Raw genomic sequence first — 24,848 nt, 5'->3', positions numbered from 1 at the left:
ATATTTAAAAAAAAAAAAAAAAAGCGGGGAGCAGGCTGCTAGCAGTGTCTGTGGAGCGTGGTAGGCTTTGCGGAGCACTAGATATGGCCTGGATGGCAGGTTAGGCCTAGGGGACCCTACACGTGCATGATTTAATCACATGCACTGGGCCTCTAGTCCTATATAATAAAGATGTAATATGCAAATGGTCATTACACCGTGAAGCAACAGTCGGCCTAATAACCGGATCATGGATCAGCAGGAGGGTGGGGAAGCTGGCTACAAGTGGGCTGCAAAGAGCTACAGGAGGGGGCAGGGCAGCAAGCTATGAGGCGGGGGAGGGGAGCTACAGGAGGGCAGCAGTGAACTACGGGTGCACGGATTTGTGTGCAGGGGTACTAGTGAATAATGCTGCAACAAAGGGCATGCCAAGTATCTGAATCCAGGAGTGTAATTACTGGGTCATATGGCAGTTCCATGTTTGGGTTTTTGAGGAGCTGCCCAACTTTTCTATAGCAGGTATAACATTTAATATTCCCATGAGCAATGTGCAGGGTTCCAACTTCTCCATTCTCATTTGCTTTCATTTTGAATTAGATTTTGTATTAGTTGATGTGAAGTAGTAGCTCAATGTGGTTTTGATTTGCATTTTCCCTCATGACTGATAACTTTTCACTTTCCACCCACTTAATAGAAAATATTTAACTATAGTTAATAATTTTGAGTGTTAACATTTTAACTAGTCCATTGAAAAGTTACATATCTTAGTGACCAGCTAATACTTTCATTTGGGGAAAAATAAAAAAGCCTATAGTGACACACTGGAAATACTTTGTAATCAGTGTATTAAGGAGATATTCATACATTTCAAGAATTGCTTAAATTCTGATATCCAGATTTAAGCTTGTGAACATATGACTTTAAACATACAATTAAAGCTACTCATAATTTGCTATACTACCAACATTAAATTACAGTTACTTTGGAGCATAAGTTAAATGGTTTAAAGTAAGCCTGTAACATACCTAAAACATACCTTCCTATCTCGTACATGCAAATTCTCCATGTAAAGGTTTCATCACTCAACTTCTTCTAAGTTAGCCTACTCCAGAAGTCACTACTCTAAGGCTTATGGTCCAAAGACAAGGGGGAAAAAATGTAACCAAGGATTGATAATATAGTTTATATAATAATAAAAAAAAGATGGCACCACAGAAGGGAATGCAATTCTACAAGTGCAAGCCCTCAAGAAGCAGATTATGATAAACCCCTTCTTTGGAAAGGTATCATTTCTATCATCGATACCACAGGTTAAATTATATGGCATGCCACCTTCAAGTAACAGTTGAGGCAACAGAATAAATGCAGAGGCATCACAAATGAATCCCACTTAATACAACTATACAAACTAACACTTCTCTACAAATTAAGTTCTTTGTCTGACTGCCAGTTAAATACAGAATTTTAACTTCATAGCTTAACAATTAAGGGTCACACACCAAAGTCAATACATATATCTAGCATTTCAGTCTAAGCTATTCCATATACATAGCCAAAATTAATTACAAAGTATGGCCTAGCAAATGCTAGGGGAATTTTTTTTACAGGTATTAAACTTATCTTGCACACTTAAGTCATCATACATACAGGGCAAAGTCAGAGCTTTTATATTTGAGTTTATTCTTCATTTACCTTTTAAAACACTACTATACTTGAATATTAAAACAAAAACAATAGCAAGTAGTGAGCATATTATGGTTACAGTCCTTCACTCATTCACTACTGTATATAAAATGCCAGCAGTGAGTGTTATTCACTGGCCCCATTAAGAGGTCTGACACTGAACACCACCCCTAGGATGATGTTCATCATCCTCATATGCTTCTCCATTGTAATGGCGCCGTCTTTCTTGATTTGGATCAAAGTCTACCAGTTCTACCTGGTCCATTTCATCAGTCTCTTCTACTTCCTTCCTTTCAGGTAGGAGTTTTTCCAGCAAAGAGAGTTTATCAGGAGAGAGAAAGCCATTCTCAGGAAAGTTTACCTATAAAAAAGGGAACTTCTATAAGTTTGATTTGGTTTACTTCATCATTAGTTCCTTGAATTAGTCAACCCATTTCCCCCAGGAAAACAGGTAACCACAACACTATTTTTCAGTGAATTTTCCCATCCCAGGTTAGAATACATGCTCTAAAAGACACAGCATCCAGTGCTCTGAACTACAGTTTAGGGCAGATGGCACAAGTAAGGTCTTTTTAAAAAAGAATGATCCTAGTAAAATTGCACTGTAACTACCATTGTTCTATTCAGCAAATACATTATACATGAGAATCCTTCCTAAAACACATTTTATGAACCACCCCATTAACAAACCAACCACTGTATTTTGCTAAAAATCCACAATAGTTATTTTAAGTCCTTCTACTGAACTTTAAGATCCCAGTTATGGCCTTGTAACCTCTTCCTCCACCAATTTTTAAGTAGCCAAATGATGTAAACAAACCCAATCCCAACCTGACAGAAGTATTAGATAAATGTCTTTCTTCCTGGATAATGTTTCTTGACATTCAGAAAATGTAATTGTTATCAGATTTTAGTAAGTAATCACTCAAATATTCCTAGAGTACTTTATAGCTTACCTTAAATTCGATGATTAGGCGACCCTTTTCATAAGGTCTACGATAAATTGGCATGCCTTCATTTAATACACACTTGATATCTCCATGCTTGACAATCTGACCTAAAAACATTGAAGGCAGGTTCTTCTTTAAATACAGCCACATTTTCATGAAATAGAGAAAATAAAGAACAGAGAAAAATGTCCTAGCTCATTGACAGGAGGTGAAGTTATGTGAAGCAACCCTTTATTTTTCATTTATGAGTTTTCTTGGGGCTTCCAAAAAAGGAGCCAAGATCATACAATTTTAGTTCAGCTCATGAAAGGGATATGTAACTGAGCAAGTAAAATATCCATTTCCTCGTGCCTACACAGCTATCTGCAGACAATGAAAATAAATGACTAGAATAGAGAGAGAAACTCATCTATCAGGTACCTTACCTGGATGAGAGGTGATGACTATGGTTCGGTTGTCAAGAGTAGCTATTGGCTTTTGGAAGCCACACAATGCTTCAACCAGCTGTATGTCCATACACATGAAAAGGTCTTCTCCTCGTCTGTATTAATATAAATTTAGCACATACTTAGATCTTTCAAATCACCAATTATTTTAAGTACTACAGCAGGCAATTGTTTTCTTAGTAACAGCAAGGTATCTTTTACAAAGGTGTTCTTTCTTCCCCATTCTAAAAACAGAGCTGAGAACCAGGAGCAGCAAATATATGGAACCTGCCAGCCCCATTTCCTGGACAAGGCTTCGGAATCCTTAATCACACTCTAGGTAGTCTCTACCATTTACCATCCCTGAATTGTCCCATCACCTAATTTTAAATTTAGTTGCTCACATAGAGAAGAAAAAATTCTAGTAACAGTGAGGCTTAAAAAAAAAAGCGAACATATATTAGGGAGATTATAAGATGAACAGACCTCAGCTGGGCCCTAGATTATAGGCTCTATAAAATTTGATGTACATAAATTAACATAGTGCTTGGCACATTATGAACATAATCTTTTATATTTAATAACAGCCCATTTCCTCCCTTGGTGTTTAGACTTTTTTGCTTTTCCAATCCATATTAATAACAGGATACTCTCCAGAAAACCTCCTGAGGATTCACCTCAAATGATGGCATTAAAATCCTGAGTTTAGCCCTAACTGGTTTGGCTCAGTGGATAGAGCGTTGGCCTGCCGACTGAAAGGTCCCAGGTTCGATTCTGGTCAAGGGCATGTACCTTGGTTGGGGGCACATCCCCAGTGGGAGGTGTGCAGGAGGCAGCTGGATCAATGTTTCTCTCTCATCTATGTTTCTGACTCTCTATCCCTCTCCCTTCCTCTCTGTAAAAAATAAAATACATTAAAAAAAAAATCCTCTGAGTTTAATAGCATTTTCGAATGGGGAATGTTCTATTATAATTTTCTTAAAACCAGTTCCCTTCAGATGTAAATCCTGACAAGATTTATTAGAACCCCAATCCAGTCTGTTTTAAAGTCAGCCATGGGTATGTATTTGACATATTCACTGTTTACCATCAATTTTTCTTGTGCTTCCCTACAAGTTCATTGTAAATACTATTAAATATTTCACAGCAATAGGCCTGAATTTACAGATTTTAATACAGATGGTTCTAGAGACTTATTTACAATTAAAAGCAACTGAACATATTGTGAACTCAAGGATTTCAAGTGGTGAGAACTTTAGGGCACAATTTTGTCTAGGGAAGTTTCCCGTAATCCACCTGGTTTATTATATTCATGCAAAACATCATCTAACTGAAGTATATTCTTCAAATTCCAGATTAGGTAATCAATTTACCTAAATTTGGACAAAAAGCTAAAATCTGATCCTTTTTTGTTCTTAGCCTCTTTCCAGATGAAAACATTAATGATTAACATTTTAGAGAAGATATATATAGCCTAACTCTCCCACTATATTTTTCCAGGGTATTTCTAAGAACTATGTTCTAAGAATAATAAAAAGCTCATTTAAAAAAAACACTCCAAGTATGCACGATGTCAGTTTGAATAGCTGATTAAAATTTTTACCGAGTGAAAACAGCATGGTCCTTCTGATCTAAAACAATGATAATATCTCCTGGCTCCAGTCCTGGTTCCTGGTCTCCTTCACCATGGAATGTTATCTTCTGGCCATCTTTCATGCCTAAAAACAGAAGGTTAATTTTATATTTTTATTTAACATCCAACTAAGGTCAGATTCTCAATATATTAAGAAACACAGATGCATGTTTGTGCATAAAAAAAGCAAGTTCAAGTTTTTGTGGGTGCTAAGGTTTATGAAGATGACTAAGAATGCCCACATGATTAGACCAGTCCAATTTCTTAAGAAAGATATCACAGAGAATACAAACTCTAGAGGCAAACAGATCAGGCCTCGTCTCAGAGCTGCTACTTACTACCAGCTGGATTATCCCAGGGAAGCAAGTTGCTTAACTCCTAACTATCAACTGTCCCACACAGACCTACCTCATGAGGATTGTTGTGAGGATTAAATAAAAAGGCCCATGCTGGCAACAAATCAGTGACGCAAACATTATAACCATAAATGTTAACTATTCCAATGTCATTACTTAACTTAAAAGAACCCGTATTCAATTATTCCTATTAAGCCTAACAGTAACATAAATCAAGACTTTCGTTTCTCTATTGTATTAGCACTATTTACATATAGGAAATACAGGATGTCCCCCCAAAATGTATGCACACACTTTGAATAATTATACAGACAGTGTTAGCCCTAGCTGGATAGCTCAGTTGGTTAGAGCGTTGTCCCGATGTGCCAAGGTTTAAGGTTCAATCCCTGGTCAGGGCATATACAAAAAGCAACCAATAAATGCTTAAGAAAGTGGAACAACAAATTGATGCCTCTACCAATAAATAAAATAGAAATTAAAAAATGTTTTTAAAAAAGGCAGTGTTTATTAAAGGCCAACTTATTTTGAGAGATTCCCTCCCTCATACCTCTGACCCACATATTTTTAGTTCAGCAAGGCCTTAGACAACATCTCTTTAAACTTAACTCATGTAATGTGTTTGCAGATTATACTACAGCAAAGTTCCTGAACCAATCAGTGACATCACCCAAAGAGAACAATTTATGGGAAAAATTAAACCTATATAAACACAGCCAGTACAATGGATATCTATATATCAATCCAGATTCAGCAGTTAACTCATGACTAATATTTCATATATACCTTCATCCTTGTCCAACCCCCCAATATCTGAAGCAAAATCCAGACATGAATTAACCCACAAATACTTCAGTACCTCTAGAAAAATATTGCAGGGCTTACATAATGTAGATATATGTATTAATATGAGATGTTCATAATATTAATAGTTCCAAATCAGTATGTACAGTATAATACTAGTTGCAAAGTCTGAAGATTAGAACATTTACTATTTCAGAATAGCAAAATTAGAAACTTTAATTTACTCCGGAGTTATATACATTTCTAAAAAGTTATATAGTTATAACCGAGCCCCAGAGTCAGAAACCTACAGATAGGTTTACAGTCTATAAAAAAAAACATTAAAAAACATTTTTGATTTCAGAGAGGGAAGGAGAAACATCAATAATGATAATCATCGATTGGCTGCCTCCTACATACTTCCCACTGGAGGTTAAGCCCACAACCCGGGCATGTGACCTTTTAGTGCATCGGTTGACCAAAACATTTTAAAAAGCACTATTTTTTTAAATATTTTTGAAGATTTTTTAGAGAGAGGGAGAAAGACAAACATCGACGTGAGAGCAGAACATCAATTGGCCACCTCCTGCACGCTCCTCATCGGGGATCCAGCTTACAACCCAGGCATGTGCCCTGAGAATTGAACTGGCAACCCTTCAGTGTACAGACCATACCCTAACAACTGAACACAGGCCAGGGCTAAAAAAAAAGCAGTATTTTTAATCTAAGCTCTTACAAATTAATAAAAAAAAGTAACACATTTCATTAGTTTAGAAAAATCTTAAGGAAATAATTTAAATTCACCCATATCTCCTTCCCCCAAGTCCTTGGAAGTACATATATTCTTTACCCTAGCAGTTCCTAAGGAACTTAACATGTGCAAAAATTACAATTTAAAGAGGTAGAACTAGTAATTTAATGCAAGTGAATTAAATCCAGAACACCATTTAATCATTTACTGATGTCAGTGTTATAGTAAATGAGGAGATTCTTAATCTATTCCTTACAAATGTGCAAAAATGTCTGGGTGGAAAAGTTTTTACTATGTAGTCAAGGTATCTCTAGGTGATAAGACCATGCATATAACCCTACTGAGAATAATTTTTAACAACTCTAAAATGTAAATAATCTTGCCATTGCACTCAAGAATTCAAAAGTGGCTGAGAACTCACCTTTATCAATATGAACTTCTAGAATCTTCTTCTCTCGAACTATCTTCCTTCCGTTGCAGCTTTTACATCTATCTTTAGGACTGATCCTTTCCCCATGGCCCTGGCACTCCATGCACACAGACTGAATTTGCTGAACCATTCCAGGGCCTATCTGATGAATTCTTATTTGCATTCCAGTACCCCGGCAATTGGGACAGCACTCGACTGCTCCTTTCTTACCACCTCGGCCTAAATAGTTTAAAAAGAAATTGAATTATGTTTGAACTTAGTGTCGGACACAATGATGAATGTTTTAATAAGATAGTTTTAATAGACACAACATTAACAGTTCCAAGTGTGATGCGATGCCTGTCCATCAAGAACTACAATTTAGCCTTTTTATTTCATAAAATACAGCTGCAGCCAGCTTGTTATCTATAAACATTGACTGTTGTTTTCCCAAAGAACCATTTTAGAACTGTGAATTTTAAACGCGCTCCCAAATCACAATTCACAGGACATCCTTAATCTGTGAGATGAGAACATTAAGGAGTTTATTCTCTTTAGATACCATATTTCCAACAAATAACTTGTATTTATAAAAGGCTTAGAGAATCAGAGCCAATAACTTCTCTAAATGCAAAGAAGTCACTGTTTAAATCCTATTACAGATTATGAAATCATTGGAATGATTAAGTGTTAGAGATAATATGAAGTGCTCATTTGAACTATGTTGAAAAAAAATGACAGTACCTTAGATTCCAACTGCATTGAAAATCCTATACAATAAAAGACTAATATGCAAATTGTCCCCACAGGCGAGAGTTCGATCCACCGGGAATTAGACATGTGCTGACCACCGGGGGGCGGCACGGAACACGACAGGCTTTGGTGAAGCAGCGCTGGCAGCAGCAGTGGAGGCGCTGCTGGCCCCAATGGGCCCTGATGAGTGTGGGACTGCAGTGGGATGGTGGAGCAGGTGAGTGGGTGGCGTCAGGCCAAGGCAGGTGCAAGCGGGGGCCCAGATCGCACTGCCAGCCACCCCCCAGATTGGCCCTGATTGCAGGCCAGGCCTAGGGACCCTACCTGCACACGAATTTCATGCACCGGGCCTCTAGTATACACATAAAAAAGTGCGCACATTTTGCTAATATTCTCTAAATGGTAGGTATAGGTAGTTCTTTATATTTGCACTCTCCAATATTTAGGCAGTGTATTACTCGTCAGTTTTATATCTTCAGAAAGGCTTTATTTCAATTTTTAGTTAATTTAAGATGTTAGAAGACCATACCTTCACATTTGTCACAAATCACATTCTTTTGTAGAGCTAGTTTTCTCGTTGCACCATTATATAAGTCTTCTAAGGTTACGGAGAGTTGATGCACAACGTTTTTACCTAGAACAAAATAATGCTCATTAAAATCTAAGATGTACGTACCTTGTTTGTGTTCAATCACCATCAAAATGATCAATAATAATAAAAGATAAGGCTCACAAGGTACATTTGTTAAGTACCTATTATATACATAGAATGTTGGCCACAATACCCACATAACCCTCAAACTGTAATTTCAGATGAGAAAAACTGGGTGAGATTAAGTAATTTGCCTAAAAATGTAGTTGTGGCTATCTTATAAATTATAGCAATCAAAAACATGAACTGCAAAATTAGTTGAGAACCAATGCCATTTATAGAGGCACATTTCATAATAATTATTTCAAACTGCATTTCTGTCCCAATATATTCTTTCAATCTTTCACTTACCATGATATTGAGCAACATGGCCTATTACTTCATCCAAAAATTCTTCAGCACACTAAGTTCCAAATTACAACCAATCAAGATTGGCTGGGGAAGCTGATGCATTTATTCAATCTCCACAGAATATCAATTCCTACTTGTACATGAAGTAGGAATAGTGCATTTACTGCTTGACTAGCACTGTATCATAGTGCTGTCCAAAAGAACTTGCTGCAGTGATAAGAATGTTTTATATTCATGCTATCCCACACGGTAGCCACTAGTCACATGTGGCTATTGCAGATGAAAAACTGAACTTTTGTCTTTTTTAATGGATCTAAATTTATTGTGGCCAGTGGCTACAAAGGAGTGCCATAACTCATTTCAGAATAGGAAGTGGAAGGTAGAGATCATATGAGGACACTGAGGCTACAGATATGAAGTCACCTGTCAATGGTTAATATGCTCCCAGCTAATAATTCTTTCACAAGGACTTCATCCACCACAAAACAGTATTGCCTTATGCCCAAGTGAAAACAAGTTCTCAAACTCTTATCTGCACAATATGCCTGTTGTGAACATTTTTAGTTTCCAATGAAGTGTGAAGCGCCATTAACTATATCCTTTTGCTCCTAGCTTCATCTTTGGGTTCTATATCACAAATATAGCCCCATACAGTTGGTTCCAGCACGTTGAAAGCTGCCTTTCTTACTTTAGCTTTTAAAGTTTTGAGAGTATAAAGAAGGGAAAAAAGCTTATTAAATTTGATTAAGCAAGTATTTTTTAGTGTCCCACACAGAGGCCTTTCATTGATCTAAATCACATAGTTTGCCAGTCAATTCATTATTAAAAAGATAATCGTAAAAACATATCCCTTTCCTTTCAGGAAAAACTAAGTAAACAATTTCTAGTCTTTCTGAATTTTAAAAAGCTCACAGTGAAATTTAATGGCTTCCCTATTCCTTCTAAAATGGACTCTACCCATTGGCCCTTATTTATGTAAACTATATTGGGAATAAATGACTCTGACCCAAACACTGTTTTCCTATGAAGAATATTTCTACAGCCAGGAAACGGCATTTCTGATAAATGTTAAGGGAACATATCAAGATATAATAAAGATGCAGCAAAATTAAACAGATAGCAGGCTATTTGTAAGTAAAGAATCTATGTTCCAATCCTGACTACTAATGCCTTGCTGTATAAACGGGAGGGAAGTTTAGGTTTCTTAACTTTAACTCACTTTCAACTGAGTACCTCCTACTAGGTTGGGGGGGTGTCAAATAATATCTTAAAAAGGGCTTTGAAAATTATGTTCTTATACTTTGTTCCTTTAATTAGTGCTTGACAATCTTATTGAAGTTTGTGTCCCACTGTCCAAGAGCTTTAGAAGCACTCACTTGTTAGCACTTGGTCTAGATAATTTTAGTGACATCAAATCTTACTTTAAAAAACTATACCACAAATAAAAATGGCAGTGTACAGTTTGCAAAATTATAACATGTAAACCAACATTTAAATTAGATGAATTCTCAAGAATTTGCTTTGACCAAGGGGCTACCGTGAACTGCTGCATATAGACTGGATTATTCTTACCTCTCCTTTCTCTCTGCATCCTTCCTCCTCCTCCAAAAAACATATCAAAGATGTCCATGGGGGAACCAAAACCACCACCTGCTCCACCTTCCTTAATTGCTTGTTCTCCTCCTTTGTCATATAATTCCCTTTTCTTTGCATCAGAGAGCACTTCGTAAGCTTGAGAAATCTGTTTAAACTGTTTGAGAAAAGAATAAATCTCACTTTAAAAGAGTATTATGAAGCATAGCTACTACATGGACATACTACATTTCAGGTTGTTATGGAACTACCATACACCTGGCCAAAAAAAAACTACTTAGGCTACGTTTGAGTATGAATATACAACTTGCCTTCTCTCCTTCATTTGGATTCTTATCCGGGTGGTACTTCAAGGCCAGCTTCCTATAAGCCTTTTTCAGTTCTTCCTGGGTGGCATTGGGTTTGACCCCCAAAACATCATAGTAAGTAGTTTCTTTCACCATTTTTGACAGCCTGAAATTAAAAAACAAACAAACAAAAAACAAACCCTAAATTTTAACTGACTTTCAACTGGTAGTTGTAATTTCGTTAAATCATAGATATGGCCGAGAAATCTGTTCTTTGCCAAATCTGATTGTAAAAACCCTGCCTTCCCTAAACTTCAGAGAAGGTAACAATTCCTTTGATAATTCAGCAATAAGTTCTAACAGGTTAAATATAAGCTAATAATTATCAAGGAATAATTCAAAAGCTTCCTCCAGCAGCTGCTCCCCATTCTCCCACACGAAAGCCTCCCCACGATCGGGGTTCTTCCTGTTTCCCGTCCCCAGCAGGGACGGAAGGGACCAAAAGGCGCACTAACAGGTTCAGTCCGCCGGTTACTACATTACCATGGTCTCGGGTAAATATGACAAGACATACACACTCCCTAGAAAAAAATACATTTGGGTACAAAGGGGCAGGGAGCGGTTTATGAAACGATTCATGGCAACCCTGAGTAGGTTTCTCAGTTACAGGGCTCACGGCGCCTCCACGCAGACCGCCGAACCCCGCGCTCCCACCAGCCAGCGTAGCGAAAAAACGTCGTTCGGTGACCCCCCTGCACTAGGCGCGGATCGTTGAGGTTTCCTTCCTCTCCCCCCCCCGCCCCCCCTTCCCCGCTCACCATGGAGAAAGGGGGTGGGAGAAGCCCAGGCCGCAACAAAGAGGAGGGGAGACCGGAGGAGCGAAACCGCGGCCTCCGCCCCGCTCCTCCCGCAGCCCCTCACCCTGAGCTCCTTCTGCGCTTGCGCGCTGGGTCGCCCACCCCCAGGGGGCGCGGGGGGGGGAAGGGGGCGCCAGGCGGAAAGCCTGCGGCGGCAGGTCCGGGAGACCCCGGGCTGGACGGGGGGCGGGGGCAGCTTTGTGAAACGTCTCGGGCCCACACACTACGTGCCGGGGACGGCTAGCCCTCCCCCCACCTAAAAGGGAATCGTGGGTCCTAGAACCCATAACCCTCCCGCCCACGCGGAGCCAACCGCCTCCCGACCGCGGCCCCATCCAGCTTCCCGGCGCCACCAATGGCGCCGGCCTTGGGTCGAGGGGAGGCGCCGGGGCTGACACTCACCGGTGAGCGGGCCGAGGCAGGCGTGGAGGAGCTGGAAAGAGCGCGTTGCTGCGCGCAGCTCAGGCAGCCGCCGCTCCTCCACCTCTCCCCGAGCGTTCTGGAAAGTTCCGCCCGGCGCGCCGCAGCCGTCGTCTTTTGTAGCCGAGCCCAGACGCGTCACCCGCAGGAAGTCCCGCCCCTCCCGCCGCTGCCACCGCCCCGCGGTTACCCGGGCAACGGCGCGGGGGCGCTCGGGCCGGAGTGGGCTGTGCCGAACAGCCTTGTGGGGTTGGGTTCCTAGTGCTCCTGGAACTTTCTGGAGCCCTTTCTTCCACCCGGTTGGGTGCAAGAGGTCGGGATTGTCAAGCGGGGAGAGGGGTTGCCCAGGAGCGTTGCACCTCCGGTTCCGTAATCAGGGGGGCGGCCGCCGCCTGCGAGGACGGGACCGCGGGCGGGTGCCGTGTGCAGAGCGGGTGTCTCGCAGAACAAAGCCCTGCAGCGCTTCCACCCCGGTGGCGCCTCATTTGCCTCTTTCGGCGACTCTTACCGCCTTAGTTCTTGAGCGCCGAGGTTCTGGGAACTGCTGAGCCAGAAACGCTGAGCCAGGCGGGCCTGGGCCCCGGAGCAGCCTCACAGGCCTTGGATCTTGTTTCTTTTTACACGCAGCCCCTGACCTGGTAATGCAAACCGCGAGGTTGGGAGAGCGCTTTGCAAGTCCAGACTCACACACACACGCCGTCTGCCTTGAGCCTTGCAGCCTCCTATTCGTTGGGCTCAGGCCAGCGCCAAACCAGAAACGTTTGCAATGTCTCTGGGCAAACGGAGGGCCGTGAACTCTTCTCGGGCCGGGTGTTCGCTTGGTTGGCTAGCGGGAGACACAAGAGTAGCACCAAGAGTGACGGACAGATGGTTTTATTTGATGTTTTAAGTACCACCAGTCTGTGAACCTGGATCTACAGTCTGCAAAGTGAGTCTCTGGGCTTTTCAAATGTAGGGAGAGGAGCATATTGGAAAAAGGGGGGCCGTTTTTCTTATTCATTAGCACAACCAACTCAGGAGTACTATCTGGCTCCAAGGAAGCTGAAATTGAAAAAAAAGCCGGTTCACATTGCTTAGATTTTAGTAGGCAGCCGTACACGTCAACGAACTGTAAGTGAACCCCAATACAGAGGTTAGCAGGGGAGAGGCCCCTGCATATTAATCTGATGGAACAGGGAGAGCTTCCCTGGTGAAGTGGTGGTTGAGCTGAGTTTTGAAGAAGGGAGAAGAGCTTTCGCAGCAAAGGACAAAGTACTTTGCTGATGTCAGTGTTATAGTTAAGTGAGGAGATTCTGAATCTGTTCCTTACAAATGTGCAAAAATGTCTGGGTGGAAAAGGTTTTTACTACGTAGTCAAGATATCTCTTGGCTATCTAGGTGGAAGAATCTGATGTTTTTAGGAAATTGCAAGCAATTGGATATAGCCAGACCTAAGGGATCTGAAATAGCAGGAGGTGAGGCTTCAGAGCCAGTTGGGGTGTACCTTGCCAAACTAAGGATTCCGAACTTTACCCTGGAGGCACCCCCATGTGTATCTCTTCAGCCTTATCTCTTTAAATTGCGTGCACCAGTTGCACCGAACTATTTTCAGTTTCCCAGATGCACTTTTTCACCTCTCTCTGCTTTACTCTGGCTGACAAACACCTAATTTTCCCAGTCTTAGATGTTATCTTCTCAAATACTACCCCTGGTATAAAGTTGTTTTGTTTGTTTTCTTCTGATCAGCAGTTACTGAAGGTATGCTTCCTGGGAGGGCACTAGGGTTTGTGAATATAAAAATCACACAAGTTATGGTCCCTGTCCTCAAGAAGTTCACCATATAAAGAAGTTGAGGAATATACCCCAACAAGAAAGAGTCTATTGAGGTGCTGAGTAGGGAAAATTTGCACCATCTAAATAAATATCCCAGGCTGAGAGACCAACAGTTGTGAAAGCATGAACAATTAAGAGAAAACAATAACTACACACTGTTCATGTATTATGTAAGCATTATAGTTCTAAAGTCCATACTTGGCTCTAAAACGTTTGTGAATCTAACACTGGTTAAGCACAACCCTTCATTATAGCAAAACACTTCAAGAGTTTCCACAATAAATATTACCATGCCTCGTGTTTCTTAAATATGGCCACGATTAGTGTTTCTTTTTGCCTGAGGGACCCAATTGAAATTCCCACACCTTTTAGAAAGATGGAAGCATGATATAAACATGAAGATACCTTCTTGAGACCATCAACATAAGGCCATGAAATAGGATATTGGAAATACTTTAAAAATTTGCAAGCTCACTGAGTGAGCTTAATTCTTTATTAAGAATAAAGATAAGGGGTATACAAGTTGATTTTTAAAAAAAGGAAAACTGACTGTACTTATTTGCTTGTATGTGCATAAAATATTTCAGAAGGATACCCCAAAACTTGTAATATGGTTTGCCTGTGGGGGGGAGCTGGGTATTGGAGAGAGGCAGATGGGAGGAAGGCATATTACCAAATAACCTTTTGTGACTTTGGAATATTTAACATATTTGAATGTAGTACTTATTGAACATTAAAAAACATCATATGATGTGTTTGACATTTTTTTCCTCATAGAAATTTATGTCAATGATGCTGAAAATATGTCCTGATGAATATTCTGGCTTAACATTTAAAAAAAAAATACATTTTATTGATTTTTCACAGAGAGGAAGGAAGAGAGATAGAGAGCTAGAAACATCAATGAGAGAGAGACATCGACCAGCTGCCTCCTGCACACCCTGCACCGGGGGATGTGCCCGCAACCAATGTACATGCCCTTGACCGGAATCGAACATGGGACCTTCCAGTCCGCAGACCGACGCTCCATCCACTGAGCCAAACCGGCTTCGGCTGGCTTAACATTTTTAGGACGCATTCTTATTTACATAAAACAGAAAAAGAGTAACAATAATTATGTGGTGTGTTTTTTTTTTAAGAAATGGGATCATATACATGCTGCTTGTTCTTTGCCCTTTTCACTTAATTTATTGTCATCTTATCATGTTCGGATAAATAAACCTACCCTATTTTTAACGACTTCATAGAATGTAGGATGCAGGCCACTATAATTTAACTTTTGCCCTATTGATGAACATTTTGGCAATTGCCAATGTTTTACAAACAGTGTTAAATAATAGATATTTTTTTAAAAAATATATTTTATTGAATTTTTACAGAGAAGAAGGGAGAGGGACAGAGAGCTAGAAACATCGATGAGAGAGAATCATCGACCAGCTGCCTCCTGCACCCCCCCCACCAGGGATGTGCCCACAGCCAATGTACATGCCCTTGACCGGAATCGAACCTGTGACCCTTCAGTCCACAGACCAACGCTCTATCCATTGAGCCAAACCGGTTTTAGCAAATAATAGATATTTATTGTTGAGAAATTCTCAAATCCATCTTTGGGCATTAATGCAAGTATTTCTGTAAGATGGACATCTAGAATTGAAATTGTTGAGCCAACGTAAATGCAGATTTTAAATAGTAATAAATACTTTTCTATAACACTTCGTATTGCTGCCAGCAATGTGTGAGTGGGCCTTGCCAATATGGGGGATTTTATCTTTTTTAGTCTTTGCTAACCATGGAGATTAAAAAGTGGTATCTATTGTTTTAATTTGAATTTCTTTAGTAGTATGGTGAAGCATCTTCTAAAAAGTATTTATCAACTCTTCTTCTGTCAGTGGTCCTTCTTGTTATTTGATCATTTTTCTGTAGTGTAACTCCACTATTTTAGTAAAAGGCGAAAGATTTATGCGATCTGAAGAGAAACCAGAGTATGTAACTCCACTATTTTAATGTGATATAACAGCACCTTTATGTTAGGGATAGTGTGTGTGCATATATACACTGAGTGGCCAGATTATTATGATCTCTGAACGCATAATAATCTGGCCACTCAGTGTATATCCTATATAATAAAGGGCTAATATGCAAATTGTCCCCTCGACCAGGAGTTCGACCAGCAGGCAGGCTGGCCAACCGCCCATGTCCCCTCCTCCTGGCCAGGCTGGCCGGACCCCACCCATGCATGAATTCATGCACCGTGCCTCTAATATAAATATATAAATATATATATATATATATATATATATATACACATACACACACACACACTCTCTCTCTCTCTATATATATATATTCATATATATATATACCATATGAAGGTTTTAATTTTTATGTAGATACCTTAAACATTTTTTTAAATTGATTTATTGGTCACTTCTTGTATGTGCTCTGACCGGGGATTAAACTCACAACCTTGGCATATCAGGACAACGCTCTTACTAACTGAGCTACTTCACCAGGGCTAAATTTTCTTTTCTTTTAATTTATTGGTTTTTAGAGAGAGAGAGAGAGAGGAAGAGAAACATCTATTTGTTGTTCTACTTAGTTATGATTTGTTGGTTGATTCTTGTATGTGCCCTTGATTCTTTTTTTCTTTTCTTTCCCTTGATTCTTTTTAAAAATATATATATATTTTATTGATGTTTTCACAGAGAGGAAGGGAGAGGGACAGAGAGCTAGAAACATCGATGAGAGAAACATCCGACGAGCTGCCTCGGAATCAAACCTGGGACCTTTCAGTCCACAGGCCGATGCTCTATCCACTGAGCCAAACCGGTTTCGGCTTTCCCTTGATTCTTGATTGAACCCGAAATCTTGGGGTATTGGAACAATGTTCTAACCAGCTTAGCTATCCAATGAGGGTTAAATAAGTTGTGACACTTTCTTTTTGGCTTTTGCATTTCTCCTCCTCCCTTCTTTTCCCTTCTCCTTCTCCTTTATTTGTTATACATAGAAAGCCTTCACAAATCCATTATAAATATATCCTCCCAGGTTTTTCTCTAGTACTTTTATGGTTCCATTTTTTACATTAAAATTTTTAATTCACCTGAAATTTATTTTGGTGTAAGGGCTGAGGATTATTTTTAAGTAATTGAGATTTATTTTTGTCCAAAAGGAGGGCTAGTTTATCTAACACTATTTTAGTACTTTTTTTTCCCCTGACTAATGTAAAATGCTACTTTTATTGTATACTAAACTCCCATTAAAATACATTTTAATTTCTGGTAGTTCCCCTTATTGCTCCTCCTTTTTACAATTTTCCTGGCACTTTATAGGATTTTTATTCTTCCAGGTAAATGTATGAATATTTCTGGAAGATTCCCCCATTCCCACTGTCATTTTGATTGTGATTATAGTGCTTTTATATATCAGTCAGTTTGGGGAGCATTAAAATGCTTATGGTATTAAATCTTCCTACCCATGAAAAAGGTATATTGCATATAACTGTATGTTCACTTTGTTGTGTTTATGCTTTTTAAAAATTTAGGTCCTGAATATTATTTCTTCTTAAAGATGTCACTGGACATTGTCTTGTTGTTTTCACAAATGGCCTCTTTTCTTACCATTGTATTTTATCTCAGTGCCTGTGCGTGGTGCACTCTCAGTAACCATGTGACCAGATCGCAGATGGCCATGCAGGTAGCTGGAGATGGCTGGAGGCAGGGCAGGAGCCAAGTCATAAGGGCTTACGCATTATGCTGTTAGTTTGAATTTTACCTTGAAAGCTCTGAAGAGATACTGGAAGACTTTAAGGGTGGGGTGATATAACCTCTAACAGCTGATTTTTTTTTTTAGCTCCTGATTTTTATTTTTTTTTAGTTCCTATCAGGCACTGTGCTAAACTCTACAAGTGTCATATTTTAATCTCACAACTCTGTTTTACAGACGATTTGATCATATGTACTTTTTAGAACAGTCATTTGGGTGCTAATGTGAAGGATGAATTCTTAGAAATCTTTTATGATGAGGATGAGATTAGTAAGTGACAAGGCCAAAACAGGAGAAATGGGAAGGGAGGGAAGTATAAATACAAAGGTGAAGTCTGCAGGTCTTGGTGACTGGATGCAGAGATGAGGGAAAAGGAGTCATCACTGACATCCTGCCTTCTGGACCGAGCAGTAGGATGGCTGCAGATGCCCTTCCTGAGAGGGACAACCTAGAAGGAGGAGGAAGAGGAGGCTGTGGTGGGGGCAGAATTGGAAAAGGGGGCAAGATGAATCCAGTTTTGGATATGCAGAATTACTGCTATCCTTTTTTCTTTAATTTAAAAAAGAAAAGAAACATTTTATTGGAAAATACAAAATGGGAAGTAAATTGTAGTCAAAATACTATTTATGCTTGTATAAATTAATTTAAATTTCTTGCAGCATTTAGGTTTTAATTGACTGAGGCCTAGTAGGGGTGGGAATTTTTTTTAGTGTCACCAATTTGTGCTGGTACTCCTCTTATCACTGTGAATGCCCACGGTTTCAGTCTTCTTGATGAGCTGTTCTCCTTCCTTCCAACCCCCAAACCCCAATTGTTATTTTTAAAATAAACTTTTAATTTTAGAGTAGTTTTAGATTTACAGAAATGTTACAAGGATAGGACAGAGGATTCCCATATATCTGGCTCCCAGGTTTCTGAATTATCAGCATCTTGTGTTAAAATGGTACAGTTGTCACTACTAATGAACCAATTTTGATACATTATTAATAACTAGAGCCCATTCTTTATTTGAATTTCCTTAGTTTTTACTTATTGTCTCTTTTCTGTCCCCGGACCCTATCCAGGATATCGCATTACTTTTATCTTCGTTCTTTTAATCCTTACCAGAGGATGTGTTTAGAGAGAGAAAGGGGTGGGGGAGAGAATGAATCATCGATGTAAGACAGAAACATTTATTGGGATCAAACCCAAGCATGTGCCTGGACCAGAAGTCAAATCCAAAACCTTTTGGTATCCAGGATGATGCTCCAAGCAGCTGAGCCAGCTGGCCAGGGCAGGATATCACGTTACTTCTAGTCGTCATGTCTCCTTAGGCTCCTCTTGACTGTGACAGTTTCTTAGATTTGCCTTATTTTTGATGACCTGGGCAGTTTTAAGGAGTGCTGGCCAGGTGTCTTGTAGACTGTCCTTCAGTTTGGGTTATCTAAGGTGTTTTTCTCATGGTTTGAGCGGGTTTACGGGTTTTGGGGAGGAAGACTACAGAGGTAAAGTGCTTGTTTCATCATATATCCCAGCTACATGCTATGAACATAACTTATTACTATTGATGTTGACCTTGATCATCTACCTGGCCGAGGTAGTGTTTGTCGGGTTTCTCCATTGTGAAGTTATTCCTCTGCTCTCCCGCTTTTCCATACTTTACCCTTTAGAAGGAAGTCTTACTTACCTTGATGTCATAGGCTTGAAGGCACAGAGTAGTATTTGCTGAACTGGACTGGGTCCCTATTATTTTGTCTCACAAAAGTTCTGCCAGATAATTTTTTCTATTTTGTCAATAGGAAAATAAAAATTAGAGGATTTGAGTAACTTGCTCAAAGTAACAGGGTAAGTAGTCAAATTGGAATTTGAACCCATTCTTGCTGAATACAAAGTCTGTGGTCTTTGCCTGTACCATCTGGCTTTACAGAGGGTTGTGTTTACTTTGGCCATCTTCCCTAAGTACTGGTAATGCAAAAGTGTCCATAGATAACGTGGTTAAACTTGTTACATGGAAATTTAATTCCTCTTTTCAATTTAAAGTTATACCTTAGAACTCTCAGTCTTGAACTGGGCAGATCTCTGTGCTCAGTATTGCTCGATCCAATTTTAATATAATATCTTCTCTATAGAATTATGAAGAGTGGGTTACAGCAGGGCCTTCCTGGGAAAGTGGGTACCAGTTAAGATATTACAGTAGTATAGGACTGTTTTTATATTTTGTGAGGCAGCGTAAAATGAAAACAGTGCCCCTTGTTCAGAAATCATTAAGAATTCCAGCTGTAGTTGGTTTTGCTTAGGTGTTAGAGCAAAATGAATTCCAGCTGTAGTTGGTTTTGCTTAGGTGTTGGACTGAAGGGTCTTGGGTTCAATTCTGGTCAAGGGTATGTACCTCGGTTGCAGGCTCGATCCCTGGTCCTGGTTGGGACATGTTCGGGAGGCAGTCAATCGATGTGTCTCTCTCACATCAATGTTTCTCTCTCTGTGTCTCTCCCCTTCCCTTCCACTCTCTCTAAAATCAGTGGGGAAAAATAATACCCTCGGGTGAGGATTAATAAGAAATCCAATACACTGACAGCAAAGCATTATACCAAACAGGAGGCCCTTCTAAGATGAGACCTATGTGAGTGTACAGGTCACATGTCCATGAAGTTGGCCCTGCAGTAGTTGAAGTAGTAGGTAAAAGAGGGCCAATATTAAAGTAGTGGAAGTGTGAACGGAGAATGGAGGGTGGTTACACAGCGTATTAAAGAGGTAAATCTATAGGAATTGATTGATGATTAGTTGTGATGAGTGGGTGAAGCCATTCACTGGCACAGAAATCAAAGAGGACCATATTGGCCTTGGGAAAAGGATGAGTTCAGTTTTAAAAATTAACATCCAAGTGTAGATATTCAGGATGCACTTGGATATATAAGTAGCCATATAAAAATAGCTGGGTATACACTCCAAAATGATAGTGCCCAGATGAAGACCAGGATGAAGGGGGACAATTGGCTGAGGACTTGAATCTTTTAAAGAAAGTATTCATGTATTTCTTATATAACTGAGAAATAATTTTTAAATGGAAATCAAGTCACAAAGTATTATTGTATTTGTAAGAGAAATAGAGTCAATCTGAAAGTAAAAGTTTCAAAAGTTTATAGTAAAAAGAAAGGCATTTATGATAGAAATAGATTTGCAACCATGTATTTTCTGTTGCCCATACCACACTACATGTGTTTCAAAATAGGCTCTTTTTAAACTTTTACTGAGTACCCACAATGAATTGGTTCCTTTACAGGGTGTATAACTTTGAAAATTTATATTAAACTTTAGTTTTACCTTGTATCTTTATGATTTTTGATTACTGACATGAGCATTTCCATATTTTAGTAGTATGTTGTATAATGCTTTTTTCTTTCGATCACATTACCTGTGTGTTTTTTGTTGGGGGAGGTGATAGGGAAAGCCTGAAGATAGAAGTCCGAAGCTCACATTTGAGTTCTGCCTCTGCCTCTTTTTTTTTTTTTTTTTTTTTTTTTTTTAAATATATTTTATTGATTTTTTACAGAGAGGAAGAGATAGGGATAGAGAGTTAGAAACATCGATGAGAGAGAAACATCGATCAGCTGCCTCTTGCACACCCCCTACTGGGGATGTGCCCGCAACCAAGGTATATGCCCTTGACCGGAATCGAACCTGGGACCCTTGAGTCCGCAGGCCGACGCTCTATCCACTGAGCCAAACCAGTTTCGGCTGCCTCTGCCTCTTGTTGGCTGTAAAATCTTGGCAAAATTACCCAGCTTCTCTGAGCATGCTCTCCTTATTGGTAAATGGAGATGAAGTTAATCTTACTAGAGATGTGAAAATTAAATGAGACTACACATGAAAGTTGTTTGTAAACTCTAAATTTTACAAGTTCATACTTTTTTTTAGTTCTGAACCCAGGACCTTTCTTGGTGAGCTTCCCACCTCACCTCCTTCCCAGAATCATCTCCTCCCTTCTTAAACTCGTTTTCTCACCATCCCCAGAATGTGCCTTGTACTTTCCTGCCTCCTTAATACTGCTCTGATTCATTTATTTAATCAACAAATGTTTATCGAGCACCTCACTTCCCTCAGGTCTTTGTTTAAAGGTTACCTTCTCAGTGAGGTCTACAATGTCTACCCTATTCTAAGTTGCAATCTGTTGCTCCTCAGCACTGCCAGTCCTCCTTCACCTGCTCTCCTCATCCTCCACTACACTTATGACGTAACACATATTTACCTGTTGTCTCTTCTCTCCACACCCACTTCCCACTAGAATTTAAATGTCATTTGGGCAGGGCTCTTTGTTTTGTTTTATGATGTATCCCAGGCATGTAGAACACTGCCTGGTACAGAGTAGGAACTGAACCAGAGGTATTTATTGAACAAATGAATGAATATGCATTGTGCCAGACTTTTAGCCAGGCTCTGGGTATATAGTTGTGAAAAAGAAGAGCTGGTTTCAGCCCTCATGGAACACCAGCCTGGCATTACTGTCTGGTGGTTTTTCTGCCCGCCTGGGCTGCCCTCCTTTGGGAAATGTCAGAGTGACTAATAGCTGAGTTCAGAGTGGCCTTTCCTCTGAGCACTGAGCAATTTTCAGGTAGTTTTGCTTTTAAGTTTAAAAAAATTATAATAGAAGGACAGGAAGAGAGTAATGCATTCTATTTAGTTATTCTAAGTTAAAAGTCAACATTTTTCCCGAATGCAAAGAAGAATACAAGTATTTCCTTTAAAGTGCTGGGCCTTGCAGATAGCTGAAAAAGGTCATGGGGGTATATCTGGTTTAACTTGTTTTTCCTCCCTCCTTTCCCTCCCTCCCTCCCTTCTTCTTCTTTTTCTTTCTCATGCCACCCCTCCTTTCACCTGAAGGAAGATGGTTGTAATTTTTCAAATTATTGAAGAATGAGAGGATGTGCAATAAACATGTTTATTGCTGTCTTTTTGAAACATTTTGGAATGCTTCATTCATGAGATCCTGACCTGTTTCTTGTTTGTCAATAAGAGGTTTTATATTGTGCCTTAACCGGTTTGGCTCAGTGGATAGAGAGTCGGCCTGCAGACTGAAGGGTCCCAGGTTTGATTCCAGTCAAGGGCATGTACCTTGGTTGTGGGCACATCCCCAGTGGGGTGTGTGCAAAAGGCAGTTGATCAATGTTTCTCTCTCATCGATGTTTCTAACTCTCTATCCCTCTCCCTTCCTCGCTGTAAAAAATCAATAAAATATATTTAAAAAGAGGTTTTATATTGCTAGAACTCTTTCTTAAGAAAAGAGAAAACAAAAGGAGATTAAATTGAGTATATTTAAAAATAATCTGCTGATCCAGCACACTTAAAACAGTATGTCAGCAACTGTTCTTTCTCTCACTATGTTCTCACATAGGCAACCAGGGAAACACAACGCAAGCCAGGGAAACTCTGTAAGATGGGATGAAGAATTAAGGGAGAACATTGCTGCACAGGTATGGAGCTGAACTAAATGATTTTTAATATTGCTTCCAAATCTGAGACTTTTCATCTAGATAATTTAAATTCCTAAACTCTGTTTGTCCTCATTTATTTGAATAATCCAGTTGATAACATTTTGTGTAGGTATATTTTCTAAATAATTATTTTAATTCTGTAGGTATGAATTGTTTTGCCCCATAATCTTTTTGTTAGAAAAAATATTGATAAAGGAAACTCTTGGGACTGTAGCCTCAATTTATTGTAAACAGTTTCTATGATGTCCCATAAACCCATGATATGACATAAAAATCTACTCTGCAAGATTATTTTTAGCATCTTCTTGCAACAACTTAAGTTTGTGTAACAATTGTTGCATTGTGAATAAACTCTAAAACATCCTCAATAAAACAAAGTACAAAAGAAAAACTCAAGCGATGAGCTCTATGTAAGGTCTCTTATAATGCTCTGATTTATGAGCCCTTTAGTGTGCTCACATTGACTTGTGGACACATCTCTGTCCTAGTATTTATATAAATAGGTATCTATACTAATAAAAGGGTAATATGCTAATTAGACTGGGAGACCTTCCTGGAGACCTTCTGGATGTCCTTCCAGACAAAGCCATGGTGGCGGGGCCAAGGCAGAGGCAGTTAGGGGTGATCAGGGGGGGGGGGGGCAGTTGGGGGAGATCAGGCCGGTGCGGGGGGGGCAGTTGGGGGTGAGCAGGCTGGCAGGTGGGGGCAGTTGGGGATGACCAGGCCGGCAGTGGGAGCAGTTGGGGGTGATCAGGCTGGCAGGCAGGGGCAGTTGGGGGCGAGAAGGCTGGCGGGGGGTCAGTTGGGGGTGAGCAGGCCAGCAGGGGGGCAGTTGGGAGCATTCAGGCCAGCAGGGGGGATAGCTGGGGGTGATCAGGCTGGTGGGGGGGCAGTTAGGGGTGATCAGGCTGGAATGGGGGGCAGTTGGGGGTGATCAGGCCGGCAGGCAGAGTGGTTAGGGGCGATCAGGCAGGCAGGCAGGTGAGTGGTTAGGAGCCAGCAGTCCCAGATTGCGAAAGGGATGTCTGACTGCTGGTTTAGGATCGGGCCTTAACCAGCAGTCGGACATCCTCCGAAGGGTCCCAGATTGGAGAGGGTGCAGGTTGGGCTGAGGGACACACACCCCTCCTGCCCCCATGCACGAATTTCGTGCACCGGGCCACTAGTATACATTATAAAAATTGATGGGGATACCTTCTTCCAGAAAGGATTCATAGCCATTTCCAAAGATACAGGAAAACCCCCCCAACACAAAAATCATTCACACACACTCCAAGATGCCATAAATTAAAAGTGTAGAGAATGAAAAAAAAGAACATCAGAGAATGAAGAAATAAAAACATGGGTAGAAACAAAATGGAGGCAAAGCTAAAAATGAATATAGGAATAACCTTCACATTTGCTACAGCTGGGCCATGAATTTGTCTCTAAGCTGACAGTTTCATTGGTCCCACAATTCATGATATCTATGGATAAAAAACAAACCCGTTACTCTGGAGAAAAACTATTCCCGGAACTAAGATCAGATTGGACTGTCTCCCAGGGACACTCATAAAGAGAACATTGTGTTATATGAGCAGCAGTGTCCTTGACAGCATCCCTGACAGGGTGACCAGTTCACAAGGATGCCTCTTACAGCCTGATGGCTACACACCAAAAAGCGAGTCCATGGGTTAAAGCAATACTTCTGAGGCAGGGGACTGGCTCAGTGATAATGGCTGCACTGATAAAATGTTTTTATCTCTTGGACTACAGTTACTGGCATATAGCAGGTATCAAGAAGTATTTTTGAGTGAATGTCAATTGAAGATCCAGTTCAAAGACCCCCTCTAGAAAGGTCTTCCGATTATCAAGACCTAAAATCCTGCTCTCCAACTTTGTACCCCTTTTGTAGCTATCAAGCAATAAATACAGTTATGCAATATTT

The 24,848-nt window shown here is 40.1% G+C and overlaps 1 protein-coding gene and 1 long non-coding RNA gene across 3 annotated transcripts; one reads left to right on the top strand and one right to left on the bottom strand.

Moving 5' to 3' along the window:
• Positions 1 to 807: 807 nt before the first annotated feature.
• On the bottom strand, positions 808 to 11,982 carry DNAJA1 (DnaJ heat shock protein family (Hsp40) member A1). 2 transcript variants are annotated; one of them, XM_054727024.1, is made up of 9 exons: positions 11,862 to 11,982; positions 10,627 to 10,768; positions 10,295 to 10,472; positions 8,249 to 8,353; positions 6,979 to 7,206; positions 4,641 to 4,755; positions 3,038 to 3,153; positions 2,619 to 2,719; positions 808 to 2,023 (listed from the first exon to the last, which is right to left on the bottom strand). In XM_054727024.1, exons 2-9 carry the CDS (start codon positions 10,756 to 10,758, stop codon positions 1,805 to 1,807), a joined length of 1,194 nt encoding a protein of 397 aa, XP_054582999.1. In that variant the 5' UTR covers positions 10,759 to 10,768; positions 11,862 to 11,982; the 3' UTR covers positions 808 to 1,804. The 2 variants fall into 2 exon arrangements, with proteins under 2 accessions (XP_054582999.1, XP_054582998.1); XM_054727023.1 differs by lacking the exon at positions 11,862 to 11,982 and adding an exon at positions 11,421 to 11,493.
• Positions 11,776 to 24,848, top strand: LOC129151614 (uncharacterized). Its single transcript, XR_008558253.1, has 3 exons — positions 11,776 to 11,863; positions 22,822 to 22,900; positions 24,677 to 24,848. It is a non-coding gene; the product is annotated as an uncharacterized LOC129151614 (long non-coding RNA).

The sequence above is a fragment of the Eptesicus fuscus genome, chromosome 15 (assembly GCF_027574615.1).
Source record: "Eptesicus fuscus isolate TK198812 chromosome 15, DD_ASM_mEF_20220401, whole genome shotgun sequence".
NCBI lineage: Eukaryota > Metazoa > Chordata > Mammalia > Chiroptera > Vespertilionidae > Eptesicus > Eptesicus fuscus.
Note: the sequence above shows the minus strand (reverse complement) of the source record. Positions and strands in the feature narration are given on the sequence as shown.

Coding starts and splice junctions, on each gene's coding strand:
- DNAJA1 (XM_054727024.1), bottom strand. CDS start 10,758: ATGGTGAAAGAAACTACTTACTATGATGTTTTGGGGGTCAAACCCAAT. Junction 7,207..8,248: donor GATTTGTGACAAATGTGAAG/GTATGGTCTTCT, acceptor TAAACTATTTAG/GCCGAGGTGGTAAGAAAGGA. Junction 4,756..6,978: donor AGAAGTTCATATTGATAAAG/GTGAGTTCTCAG, acceptor TTCTGTTTTTAG/GCATGAAAGATGGCCAGAAG.